At 35.4% G+C, this 13195-nt stretch overlaps 1 protein-coding gene across 3 annotated transcripts in view; it reads right to left on the bottom strand.

Moving 5' to 3' along the window:
- CSMD3 (CUB and Sushi multiple domains 3) overlaps positions 1-13195 on the bottom strand; it is a 1145609-nt gene that overhangs the window by 392362 nt on the left and 740052 nt on the right. For all 3 annotated transcript variants that reach the window (XM_040625739.1, XM_040625738.1, XM_008689272.2), the window contains 2 exons: positions 9707-10033; positions 6393-6587 (listed from right to left, as the gene is read on the bottom strand). In XM_040625739.1, coding sequence (XP_040481673.1) covers positions 6393-6587; positions 9707-10033 — 522 coding nt within the window. The remainder of the gene's footprint in view (positions 1-6392; positions 6588-9706; positions 10034-13195) is intronic.

Here is a 13195-nt window from a genome sequence, read left to right on the forward strand (position 1 = left end):
GGAAAATAGGAAGGTAGAGAATGGCTTAGTGATTATAGGACTGTGTGTGTAAGTATGAGAGAGAAATATGATGATGATGGTGATGATGATTTTTATGTGTGACCATTACCTCGAATGGGAGGATGGGGGAAGAGATAGCTTAGGAAGGTATATGGGAAGCTTTCTATTTACTGTACTGCATAAATCTTCATACCTTAACTCTTAAAGAAAAATAAAGCAAACATCTCTGCTATTTATTAATGCTTCCTAAATAACTTGGATAGTTTCTGAGTCCACCTGAATCAAATCATACCACACGGCTGAGCCATATGAGCAGCTAAATTATTAGAAAAAAAGTGTAGTGCCAAAAGGTGAAAAAAAATCAGACATGAGCACGATACCAATGAAAAGCCAAAAGGACATTAGAGACACTAGTCTAGATTGAAATGACAATCTGGGGGAGAGTGCTCTATTCACAGAATAGAATGTTCCGGCCTAAACTCTAGGTGCTAGAGGATTGGACTTGAACAGTGTTACACAAATTCACAAAAAGGAGGAAATCGAAACACTTTCTCATGGTATAACTATCTGGAAAGTGGTTCTTAGGTAAGTCCAAAGGACACCCAATTTCTTGAGAAACTGGAGTGCTTTCTCAAAATGGAGAGGTTGATATATGTCTTCTGACCTGCTCCATTGGCCTGGCACACTCCCCAAGGGATTGATTGCTCTGGATTTCAAATTAAAGTGACCTTAGTAATCACTAGTTCAAGCCATTTTCCTCTTGGAAAAATGCCCTTTTCTAGTGTGCATGAAGGAACTGTGAGGACTAATGGGAACACTGTCATCAGTTGTCAATGATATCATTCTTCTCTATTTATTATTATTATTATTGATTTTAAAAAGAGAAATGCTTATTTGTAACTATGTCTCAATAAAAAGTGAGAAATCACACCTCCTCCTTAGGAGGGCAGCTTGTTCTATTTAGCCCATCTAATTTGCTTCTGTTACTGTCTTGCTCCTGTAAGCATTTGAGGTTATGACTCCTGATCTATAGCAATGGGTGTTTGGTACTATTTGTGGACACTGATCCATCAAAACCTCCATCTACTGGCAGTTGGGCTCACCACCCTGAAGAACATGAATATTCAGATGAATCTGAGCTGAGTGCAAATGCTGGAACTGCATTTTCTGGGATGTGGTAACCTCATTAAAAATGGTTAAAAGCAAGACATCCACTAGGCAAAGGTGAGAACAGATGGGAGGATCAGAAGCACCTGCATGTAACAAGTTCACATCAGAGTGGACTTACAGCCAACAGACCAAATGACCACACACAGAAACCCTACTACAAAGGGATTCATGAATCTAATGATGCTCAGACCATTTGAGGTACGGACAATAAGGCAGGTGTGTCTCAGCACTTTGGACCTGGCATTTGGACAGGCAGAATATGGTGGTCAGAGACCAGTGAGTTTCCCAAAGCCCAATAAGGAAACCTCTCTGATTCAAATATTATACCTTGAACTTTGTCTCTGGTATAGAAGAATATTCAGAATGTTCACAAGGAACATTCCAGAAACTAGAAATGCTCTGGGATTTTACTGAGAAAAAGATTCTAGGATTTGAGGGTTAGGGATGGCTCCAGTTTGCACTGCTTGGTACGGTGAAGGAAATCGAGTTGCACACTACTCCCCTGAGAAAAAGAATGAAGGGAAAGCAACATCTTACCCAGATTTCAGAAGATACATTCATACATCCAAGTGAAGAGAGAAATAAATCCAAACACAGTAATGTCTTGCTTCTTCTCCCCTTTTCCAAATTTCCCAGCACCTACACTAGTAGAAAGGACTTTGAAGGAAATGGGGTAAGCCTCACAATGCCCTCAGAGGGCCCTGAGAGAAATTCTCATCATATTAGGAGAAAGAAAGATGGTAGGGAAAGAAGAAAATTCAAGGGAAAATACTCTAAAAAGAAAACTGCACTTCCTGAGGGTTGAATTTAGTGAGGAGGCTCACAGGTGCTCAACAGGGGTTTGGGCTGTGTGGAAAAATAAATGAATGTGAGGCCAGAGGGGTCCTGAGGGGACCACGGGGCAAAAGAGGGAGAGTGTTTATGCAGCTGTTATGAGTGGGAAACTGGTGGAGACGAAGGAACAGGATTTTTAGGAAGCTTTCATGGCACATCATGAAAATCCCTATGTTAGACCATTAAAGTAGACCTATGATAACCATGTACACTATTCATGGCTGTAGGATATATCTTTGAAGGAGACACCATGCAGAGACTGGCCCTAGATACAGCCAGTTATATTCAGGTGACAGTCTAAGTGTAAGTGAAGAAGTCATTGATTGTCACTAACCTGAGTTAGGGGAACAGTTTGTGGAATTCAAAGTGAATTATTTTAATGCCGATTACAGTAATTAATGTATTCTGTTTTCCATTAGCAAAACTGAAAGATTGCAAGGCTTTAGAATGCCTCTAATCTTTCTTCCTCATGAGGAAATTTGATCAACCCATTCTAGAGAAAGAGGTTCAAATTTTCACAAAGATAGCCTAAATCTATCCTCAGTTACTGCATCAGTGGTGAACTTCGGGTCAGTGAATAAAACGTATAACCCAATTCTGTTCAACAATTGCATTTAAGCTACCTGAAATGAATCCAAGTTTAGCTGTGGGATCACAGAACTGCAAAACTCATTTCTCTTTCCTCTCACCAATCCTTATTCAAGGACCAAGACTGATAAAACATATCCTTTCACTTTTTTCAAAGATTTTCCAGTTTTACGGTTGAAGACTGGTCGACACGGGTGGATTACTAATTTGCCAATATACCTAAACTTCTAGACAACTGCAGTAGATGAGGGTGGGGTGTAGACGGAAAGGGCAATATTTAAAGAGGTTGAAGCTCTGTGTTTTGTTATCGGAGCATTTTATACTGACTTCCCTCGCTCTATAAATCCTGACTGAAACAAGCAACTACCTACTTTCTAATTTTAACACAGCAATCCATACACTGGAGCAACTTTTAACAACGCATTTAATTTTGGAAGGTTTTGTGTTAACAGACTAAAATATAAATAGTTATCTGTATTAAGCAGAACATACACATGTACGTATTTCATCCATATAAAATATTTAATACGATGATAAAAAAGTTTTAGCTAAAACATCAAGCCCATACTGAAGGCTGTGATAATGCCCTAAAAGATAAATAACAAGCAAAACTTTTCTGTCAAAATATGGAAAGTCTAAAGGACAAAGAAGACAGGCAGAGAGGGCTCCCAGACACAGTTTTTTTGTGTCACTGGGAATCGCTGCATGGCACCTTGGGGGATGGTGGAGGGAGAAGGGTGATTAAAAACAGATCAACAACAACCCCGACAAAAACACATTAGGAAAGAAGAAGAATGAGCTTTCCTCAGCTAGGCTCAGGCTTTTGTTGTTTTTATCTAAAGTAGAACTGAGGCAAAACAAAAACTAAAGGAAATCTTTACAAACCTTAATTAGAGTCTCAGAAATTAAACTGGCCGGAGTGAGTTATACAGGAGCTGACAGCAGTCAGCTTTATTGGGTGGAAACTGCCTTGCAACATGGCCTGGGATATGGCAGGTGACCTGGCAAACGCCACAGTAAGATTGCTTCCAGCCCACTCTGATTCTGCCTTCCCTGTCTCCAACATTATTCTTAGCCATGTTCCCACTTTGGGGTTAGATCCAGAAATTGGCAGGTAAGCCAAGTGTATGTAACTTCACCCAGAAAAAAGTATTCTTTTCCTTTGGAAACTTCACAAAGCTCTCTTTAGGATGCCTCGAGAGCCTATTGGCCTGTGCCAAATTAGTTTGGAATATTCGTTTCACTCATTTTTAAAGTTAAAAACCATTTTTCACAGTAAAAAATCTCGCTAAAATCTCTCAAATAAAGCAGTGATTCATAAAATGATTTGTTGATGTCCAGCTCATTACTTTTACCTCCCCATTCAGCTAGGAAACAAGCTGCTTCTAAACCAACACCCAAGTTAGGCAGGGGAGAATCCAACCAGACTCAACAGTTCCCCGGAGATGGTCTCTGCGTCTGTCCCTGGACTATATACAGCTCCCAGGGTACAGGAGGGAGAGGCTCAGATTCATGTCAGTTCTGAGCTGGAGTGGCTTTCTGCTGGCCACAGGATAGTTTTAATCCATTGAGCATCATTTACAAAGCATGCCATGCTCTGCACCCTCTGGTTATTCATCACACCCCTGACCCTCTATCTTCCACTCCAGTACATCGACCCAGTAACATTCCTCCTGCCTGAAACAAAATTTCTCCCATCTCCTATTTTCCCTTCAAATACTAATGTAGGCTTTTTTTTTTTTTTTTTTTTTTTTTTTTTTTTTTTTCCTGACTGATTCCCCAAATTTGGGTCAGGAACTATGGTTAACAAAATGAGTGAGCTCAGAGGCAAAGTATAATGGGGAAAAAAATGAACATGACTTTCCATTTTTCTTTTTTTAATTTCAGCCCTTTATTGTGCAACTCCGTATGTTTTTTTAAACTAAAAAAAAAAAAGGTTTTTTTGCCTGAGATTCTCTCTCTCTCTCTCTCTCTGCCCCTCCCTCCAGCACTTGCTTGCTCTCTCTCTCTCTCAAATAAATCTTAAAAAAAAATGTGTTAACAATGATTAATTGAAATCTCCAGGGTAGCCTCTACTAAGCCCATAGCATTTGAGGTTTGGGAAAAAAACCATGAAGTCATCTAGTTCAGTCCCCTGATATTACAAATGAGAAAGCAATTAGAAGAGGAGGGAGGTGCTAACTGAAGGGGCTAACAGGAAAACATAATTGCATGGTCTGAGTTAGCTCATCAGGAGACATTCTGAAAATGTTCAACTCAATGAATGGCAGCATTTATAGGTAATGGCTGTATTAGTCAATGAAGTCTGCTATTTTTCTGAAAATTATATATTAATTATTCTCTACTTATCAGCTAGAAAAAGTTTCCATTATGAGTTTGGACACAGGTAAAAAGAAAAATTGGGAAAGCGAGGAAAAGAAGAAACTATTTAAAAATCAACACCTAATCATTACATAGTGATCTGTAAAAGGGTGTTTCATGGCTCTGGTTCATCTACCTATTCCTTAGTAAAAGTTCTTCTATATCTTTTTAAATAAAATACATATGTAGCCTTAGGTACTGGAGTGGAAGGAGAAAAGCAGAATACAGAATGTTAATTCCTATAGTGACAATTCTTTTTTTTTTTTTTTTAATTTTATTTATCTGAGAGAGAGAGAGTTAGAGCGAGCATGAGAGAGAAAGAGAACTCACACCAGGGGGGGAAGAGAGGCAGAGGGAGAGGGAGAAGCAGGTTCCCTGCTGATTAGGGAGCCCAACTTTGGGCTCGATCCCAGGACTCCGAGATCATGACCTGAGCCAAAGGCAGAAGCTCAACCAACTGAGCCCCCCAGGCACCCCGTATTGTGACAATTCTAAATTAAAGCTCCACAACATAAACACACATTCGTATAGATTCTAAATTGAAACACTATACTTGGTATATTTTATTTTCAAGTAGGATCATCCTTTCTTTTTACCAATATAATTTGTGACTTTATACAAGTGTATATATTCAATGATATAAACTTTCAAACATTGCATACACACACACCCCCACACAAACACATACACACATTACATACATGTATATATTGCCCTGAACTTTCTTGACTACATCGTATTGAGTAAATTAAAACTGAAAAAAAAAAGTGTTTAGCAAACTATCCCAACAAAAATTATACATTTTAAATAATGGCTGCTCTACCATAAATTTATTTATTTCAATTAATCATTGTTAACACATATTTTTTTTTAACATTTATTTATTTGAGGGAGAGAGAGCAAGCCAGTGTTGGAAGGAGGGGCAGAGAGAGAGAATCTCAGGCAAACTCCCCACTGAGTATGGAGCCTGGCACGGGACTTGATCTCACAACGCTGAGATAATGACCTGAGCTGAAACCAAAAGTCTCAACCGACTGAGCCACCCAGGTGCCCCGTTGTTAGCATATTTTTGAAAATTAAATGTTTATACTGTGAATAGCTAAAATACCATGAAAAAGGATGACTAGAAACTATAAAGTATATCAAACTATAACTCTATAAAGAGAATTTGCACATACAACCAATATTTACTATTTATTAATGTATATCTTTTAATAAGAGCTCTTTTTAAAAAGGGGACTTCTGAAAAGTTTTTCTAAAAAATTATTTTAACGTGAAACACTAAGTGTAATTTGTTTAACTATATATGTCCAATGTACAATATTAAATAATATGTTAAGATAAAGATTACAACAGTGCTGGTGAACGATGCACCCCTATGATGGCTTCTAGCGTACAATGGTGATGGGGTTATAATTTTCGCTGGCCATTGCACTTACCTCCACATCTCGGAATGGGTCCACTCCACATTACTTTTCCATCCATAAGGATACATGTAATTGTCTCTGTTCCCTGGGTTTTTATAAATCCTTCTTCACAAATAACTGAAATTGAACTTCCTAATTGAAAGTTGTCCCCAAACCGCCGTGCATTGATTGGTATTCCAGGATCAGGACACTCATTATGTCCAAATGCTTGAGAAGAGCAAACAAACAAAAACACACAAACAAGCAGTGTGAGACGTACCCTTACATATTTGGGGGGAGAAAAACTGATTTAAAAAAAAGAAAAGAAAAGAATTGGAGGCTCTCCTTTGACCCTACCTGTTTGTCTGTGATGTAAATAGGTGTGATTATTTTAAAATACAAATTATACTCTAAGATTACACTGTAAAATAGAATCGTTTCTGCCTATTTCTGGAGATCATTAGGCTTAGGCTATGTAAAAACTACCAGTATAAACCAGTCAGAATTCCAATTATTCTGAATACAGAGCAGGTTGACTATATCTCAATGCAAACTTTTCTTGTGATTCACTCTTTGGAACGGAGAGACAGTCTTATGAGGTTATAGTGAAAAGTTCCAAACTGGTATGAAAGTCTTAAAATTTCTTTATAATTTTACATTTGTCATCTATTTTCTGTCATCTAGGAAAAGGGAAGGGAGCTAACTCTTGGAATTACAGTGTTTCAGGCAGTGATAGGAGCTTTGGAAATGTTATAATCTCATTTAACATTTAGAGCTCTAAAGAGTAATATGAGATTCAGAAAAAGATAAGCTGGCCTCAGGTCATGGAGATAGGATTGAAATGTATCCCTCAGTCCGACTTATAATTTTTTCTCATCAACATTGTATCTTGGGTTTTCTGTCTCAGGTCTCAAAAGAATGGGAGTTCTTGAGTTCAGGACAACTTTCTTATTTTATTTTGTGTCTCCCAGGATATATTTAGCCTAGCCTTAGCAAGTAGCAGAAGTGTAGGGACAATGTGGATATTTTAATCTCTCAAAATTATAGATTACATGAGTCCTCCAAATTTCTCTCTTTATTCATCTGGATGACCAAGTATGTACCATAAATGTTTAAATTAGTATAACATAAATGGAAGAACATTTAAAATAGCAAAGTCTAAATGTGTAAAACATAATTTATGAGGCATTTACAATTATTATTATATTCATGCTACGTAAGTATATGAAGTGATTTTAAATTCTCTCACTAATCATCCCTTTGATATTGTTCATAAATTATGTAACTTTTATTATTCATTCTCCTCATTTTTAAGTTAAACAGTACAGAAGAATATTAAGATAACTTCTATTTTTTTAAAAAGATTTTATTTATTTATTTGACAGAGAGCGAGACAGCCAGCGAGAGAGGGAACACAAGCAGGGGGAGTGGGAGAGGAAGAAGCAGGCTCCCAGAGGAGGAGCCCGACATGGGGCTTGATCCCAGGACCCTGGGATCACACCCTGAGCAGAAGGCAGACACTTAATGCCCGAGCCACCCAGGTGCCCCTATTTAGGTAACTTCTAAAATATATAGAATGTATTTAGTTATACTTTTTTTCCTAATTATTGTTTTTTTGTTGTGCTAAAAAAATCCAAAACCTCAACTGATTAAGCCTTGTTTTTCCTATATATAATGCCTGATAGGTGTTTATTTCAGAAACATATAATTTCAGTAGAAAACATTAAATATAAGAATTTGCATATGATGGATTAAATTATTTACTGAGAAACAACAAGAAACAAGAAGGCATATTTCCATAATACCCTGAAGGTACCATAAACATTAAAGTTAAAAATGATACACATTTAAGATAAAATAAAAATTATAGATGGATAAGTGCATATACATATCTATCTTTATACATATATAAGAAATATTTTTCAAAGGACTTTCATATAAAGCAACTACTTTATACAGCAGTCTGTATGACACATGTCACAGCTAATTTAACTTTAATGATGTGCAATTACATGTTGACAACTTCACCAGCAGTGACACTTTGAAAAGGCAATAACTGCTTTTGTTACTAATTGCCAATGCTCAGCACTGAATAGGCAGGGTTGGAGGTTAGAAATGCCTTTTTTTTTTTTTTGAAGAGCAAGAAACTATAGTCTTATTGTTATCTGACACAAATATTAACTCTTAAAGTTGGTCAATATCTGACAGACTATGGTAGCTTCAAGGAAAAAAAAAAAAAAACAAGAGAAGTCACTAGTGTCCTATGGCTTTAAGAACCATTTGCAAACAGAAGCATTAGTATGTAAGTGTATTAGTGTACTAAGATATTTTCTCCTTCATGTGATTCATCTTTTTGCTGTATTTATACCATTTTTTCAGAAAAATACAAAGAATATAAGTGATAGAGTCTAAATAACCTTAATAAAACCTCAAAATTAAGCAACATAATAAACACAATTAAATGTTAAGGTAATAGTTCAAAAGGCAACTAAACAATGACAGTTAATGCTTATTGAGCATTCACTAGGTATCATATACTCTACGCTAAATTATTTACATGCGTCACCTAATTGATTCCTTACAGAAGCCCAAATATGGTTTAACTCATCAGAACACTGAGGCTCATTTATTAAACCTAAAAATGGAGCAGAGCCAACATTGGAAGTTGCATAGTTTCACTGTAGAGATGACACTCTTAATCTCTAAGGCACCTCTCCCCCATGGTCCCTCAGCGGTCTGTTGCCCCTAAGTTAATGATTGTCTGCTCTGTAATGTTCCTGCAGCCTTGTGAATTTTGTCTTTGGAATTATAACTCTGTGTGCTGTCATTATTTGTTTAAGGTCCCCTATGTGTTTATGAACATATTTTATTTTATTAAGACTTTATTTTTAAGTAATCTCTACACCCAACATGGGGCTCGAAACTGCAATCCCAAGATCAAGAGTCTCATGCTCCACTGACTGAGCCAGCCAGGTGCCCCAGTTTATGAATATTTTGAAAGAAAGCTTTGTCTCCTTAATATGTTTGCATACCAATAATGAGTAAAGTGTATAATATACAGGTTTGATCTTATGCTTATAAGATTTAATAGAATAAATGAATATATTGGCCGATATCATAATATTTGAAACATATTTTCTTAGTATCACGCTTCTCACAAACAGAGAGATGACACAATAGGGAGTAAAATATGGCTGGAAATCAGGAACTAAATGACTGTCCCTGGCACAATTTTACATGCATATGATTTGTTCCAGTTTCCCTTTCTGTGGAGGAAGAGATCATTTATGTGATTCCTTTCTAGCTCTACATTGTAGAAACACGTTATATGAAAAAAATAAACTTACTGTTATAAGTGATGTTAAAGCCACGTCCCGACATTGAGTGGTCCGCTTGAAATTCCAATCGCAGTATATGACTATTACTAGTAAGATGGGAAGGCACCTCAGCCCCAGTAAAGGTTCCAAGAATTGGGGAATCTGGAGAGTCACCATCTTTAACAGCAAGGAAGTCAAACTGAGATTCCAGATCAAAGTCATTAAAAGAAAGATGTATCCGGCTCCCTGGATCAGAGATTATTGTCCAGATGCAGTTTAAATTATTTCCATACCCTTCTGGGTAATCAGGAGAAAGCACTGTTCCCATCGGTGCAGTAAAGTTAGACAGACAAGGAACTGTTAAAATAAGATTATAAAATACAATGAATGTTCAAAAGTAATATTGTACCTTATTTTTGCCACATCTGTATTATACTTTATCCTTATTTACTTTTTATACTTTATCCTTATTATACCTTATTTTGCCACAACTATGATGATCAGTTAGCAGTTTGAAAAAAATATTAATGTAAATTATAAAACAGAAAAAAAATGTTATAATTTTCACATATTAGAAAAGGCGACTGTACTTTGGATGACCATATGCTTTAATATGCACAAAAATATGGGAGTAATAAAGGCAATTTATTTTAACATTTATCATATTTGTGTTAGAGTTCTAGACAAAGTTTTTATTTCTGTTCTTAAGAAAGAAGATTTGTAAAATATTTAGAGATTTCATATAAAGCAACAGTGCTCAGGAAATGATTGAAGACAAAAAACATTATGCGGATATTAACAGAACTGCGATGTTGCAGCCCAGACAAATCTTGGCGGGAGGCTGATGACTAAGCGAGTTTCATTCCTACTATGGCCATGAGATGCTCTCATAGTTTAAAATGCAGGTAAAAAGGCAAATTAACTTTTATAGCTATCACCACTAGTTGCTAACACTGGAAAGACAAACTTCCACACCTTACTAAGATGAAGTCTCTCCCTGCCCTACTTGACACCTCCCCTCAGTTTTCTTTCAACTTTTAAAAGCATCTGAGCTAAAGGATCGCACAGAACATTTAGGAAATAGAAAAAAGGTAAAGAAACAAAGTAAATTGTCTTTTTACAGAGAGGAAATCATAGTTAAAATAATGATGTATTTTCTTCCAGTGGATTTCATTACATAATTTTGACAAAATCAAATTCGTTTAATTTTACACCAAATTTTATTTACAAAGAGTATGAACTTTAAGCCTGAAAAATGTTTTGCTAAATTTCTGTCTGGAAAAGTTATATTAACTTATACTGAAATATTATATATATATATAGTATCAGCATAAAATATTATGATTATTTGACCTTTCTTATTTGACAAGAGAAATGACGTATTATTAACCTGCCCTTCTTTGCCTACTGGTAAAGTGGAAGATTTCTCCATTTTCTCTCTTTTTGGAATTATAGGCTCATGAACGCTGATCATTTAAGATTATGAATGCTTAGTCTATAACACTAATTCAATATTATGATTCATATAACATTCATACATTATTTTCTTAATAATTTTAGTATGAGTATTAAAATAATCATTTCTTTTGATTTTTTATATTGATTTTAAGTTTAGATCTTTTAACATTCAGAAATTAGACCAATACCTATTCCTCTGTCTACAAAAAAATAAAGACAAAAATATAACCATACCTATATATATGTGTATAAAATATGTAACATATGTAAAAGAATGATAGGAATTATATATATAATCAGTTGTTTATTACTATATATGTATAATTTTTTAAATAATTTTAAGCACAATTTCTAACCTAAGTTTGCTTCTTCTGTATGGAATGATGTTAGGAGTTAACACCAGGTTTTGGAAACTGATAGCCATTGGGCTGGATCCAGATTGCAAATGTATCTGGTACAATTTTTTCTTATGCTTGTACAAAAATTTGAAATCACATTTTAAAATCAACCTATTTCACATCTGAGGGGGAAAAATCCAGAGTTCTAGCTTCTTTGAAAAAATCAATGCCCTCCAGCTCCCCACCACTTTCATCATGGGTGCACACATACCTAGTCCTATTCCCTCTTCACACTTTTACCTGCCTGCATTCTGGAATCATTTGATTCTACTGCCCTCTATCTAAAGGCAGGGTCAGCAAACTTCTGTAAAAGGGACAGACGGTAAATGCTTTGGCTTTACAAGCCACATGGTCTCTTTTGCTACTACTTAACTCTGCCACAGTAGCAGGACATCAGCCATGTGCAACAGGTAAATGAAAGTACACAGTTATGTTCCAATAAAACTTTATTTATCAAACTAGATTCATGCTAAATTTTTCCCAAAGACCTTATTTTGCTAATCTCTGATCTAAATGATCCCTACTTTGGGCAAGGGAAGACTAAGATCTAACATGCTAATCTCCCATCTCAAGAAATAGGTCAATGCTGATGTAATACTCTAAACCCTTAGTTATATTATATACAGATTTTAATGTAACTTCCTTTGACCCAGTGTTATATTTCTGTGAGTACCACACTATTTTATGGTAGCAACTTAATATTGCACTTTAGTATCCATATAAGCACTTTACTTTTAAAAAATTCTCACATCGATTCTATTGTTGCCTGATTTTTGTTTTTTGTTTTGTTTTGTTTTTTACCTAGTTGCATGTCAACATATTCCCCAAAAAATGTGTGTTCCTAAAGAAATTATGTTAGGATATTTACTGAAATTTCATAGCAATTTCTATATAATTCACATATTTATTATAATGTAATAATATAATGTGTTCTAATTCAGGAACATGGCATCTAACTGTTTTTCTCATAAAATTTCCTTTTCTGAATAAGTTTGTAATTTTCTATGGGTTATTTGGATTTATACAAGAATTATTTCTACATATTTTATAATTTTATTTTCTGAATAAATTATCTTTCCACTACATTTTCAAATTAACTATTGTTGATATATAGGAAACTATTAATTGCTACATATTAATCATATACCAAGCTGCAGGGCTTAATTACTTTTAAAATAGTAAAAAAAAAAAAAAAGTATTTTCTAGATCTTCAAGAGTTTAAATTTGTTTTAGTCAGCATTAGTTTAAATACTGTATTAAATGTATTTTAGCATCCCTTAAAATGACTCAAAAATAGTTTCGTTTTTGATGCGATATATTACATTAATAGATTCTCCAATATTACATAACACTATCTCCTTGGAAGAACACCTAGAACTAAAGATCTTTGAGTGAAGTCTTTGGAAGTATTCCTAACTTTAGATAATGCTAAGGAAATCCAATGAAACTCTCCTAATACATTTTCTTCTCTCACAGGGGGAACTTCACAAGGTGATCTTGGTTAGGGATGAGCACTGGCCCTAAAAGGAGGGGGTTCTATTGAGGAGTTCTATGCACTCTTTCTCTCCTACATTCCCTGACGAGCCAGCAAAACCTATTTTAATTAGGGCAATTTTTACTACATTCAAAAAATACCCACTTTGCTAAAACGTGAGATTAGGTA

Source organism: Ursus maritimus, unplaced genomic scaffold (assembly GCF_017311325.1).
Source record: "Ursus maritimus isolate PB19 unplaced genomic scaffold, ASM1731132v1 scaffold_9, whole genome shotgun sequence".
Lineage (NCBI taxonomy): Eukaryota > Metazoa > Chordata > Mammalia > Carnivora > Ursidae > Ursus > Ursus maritimus.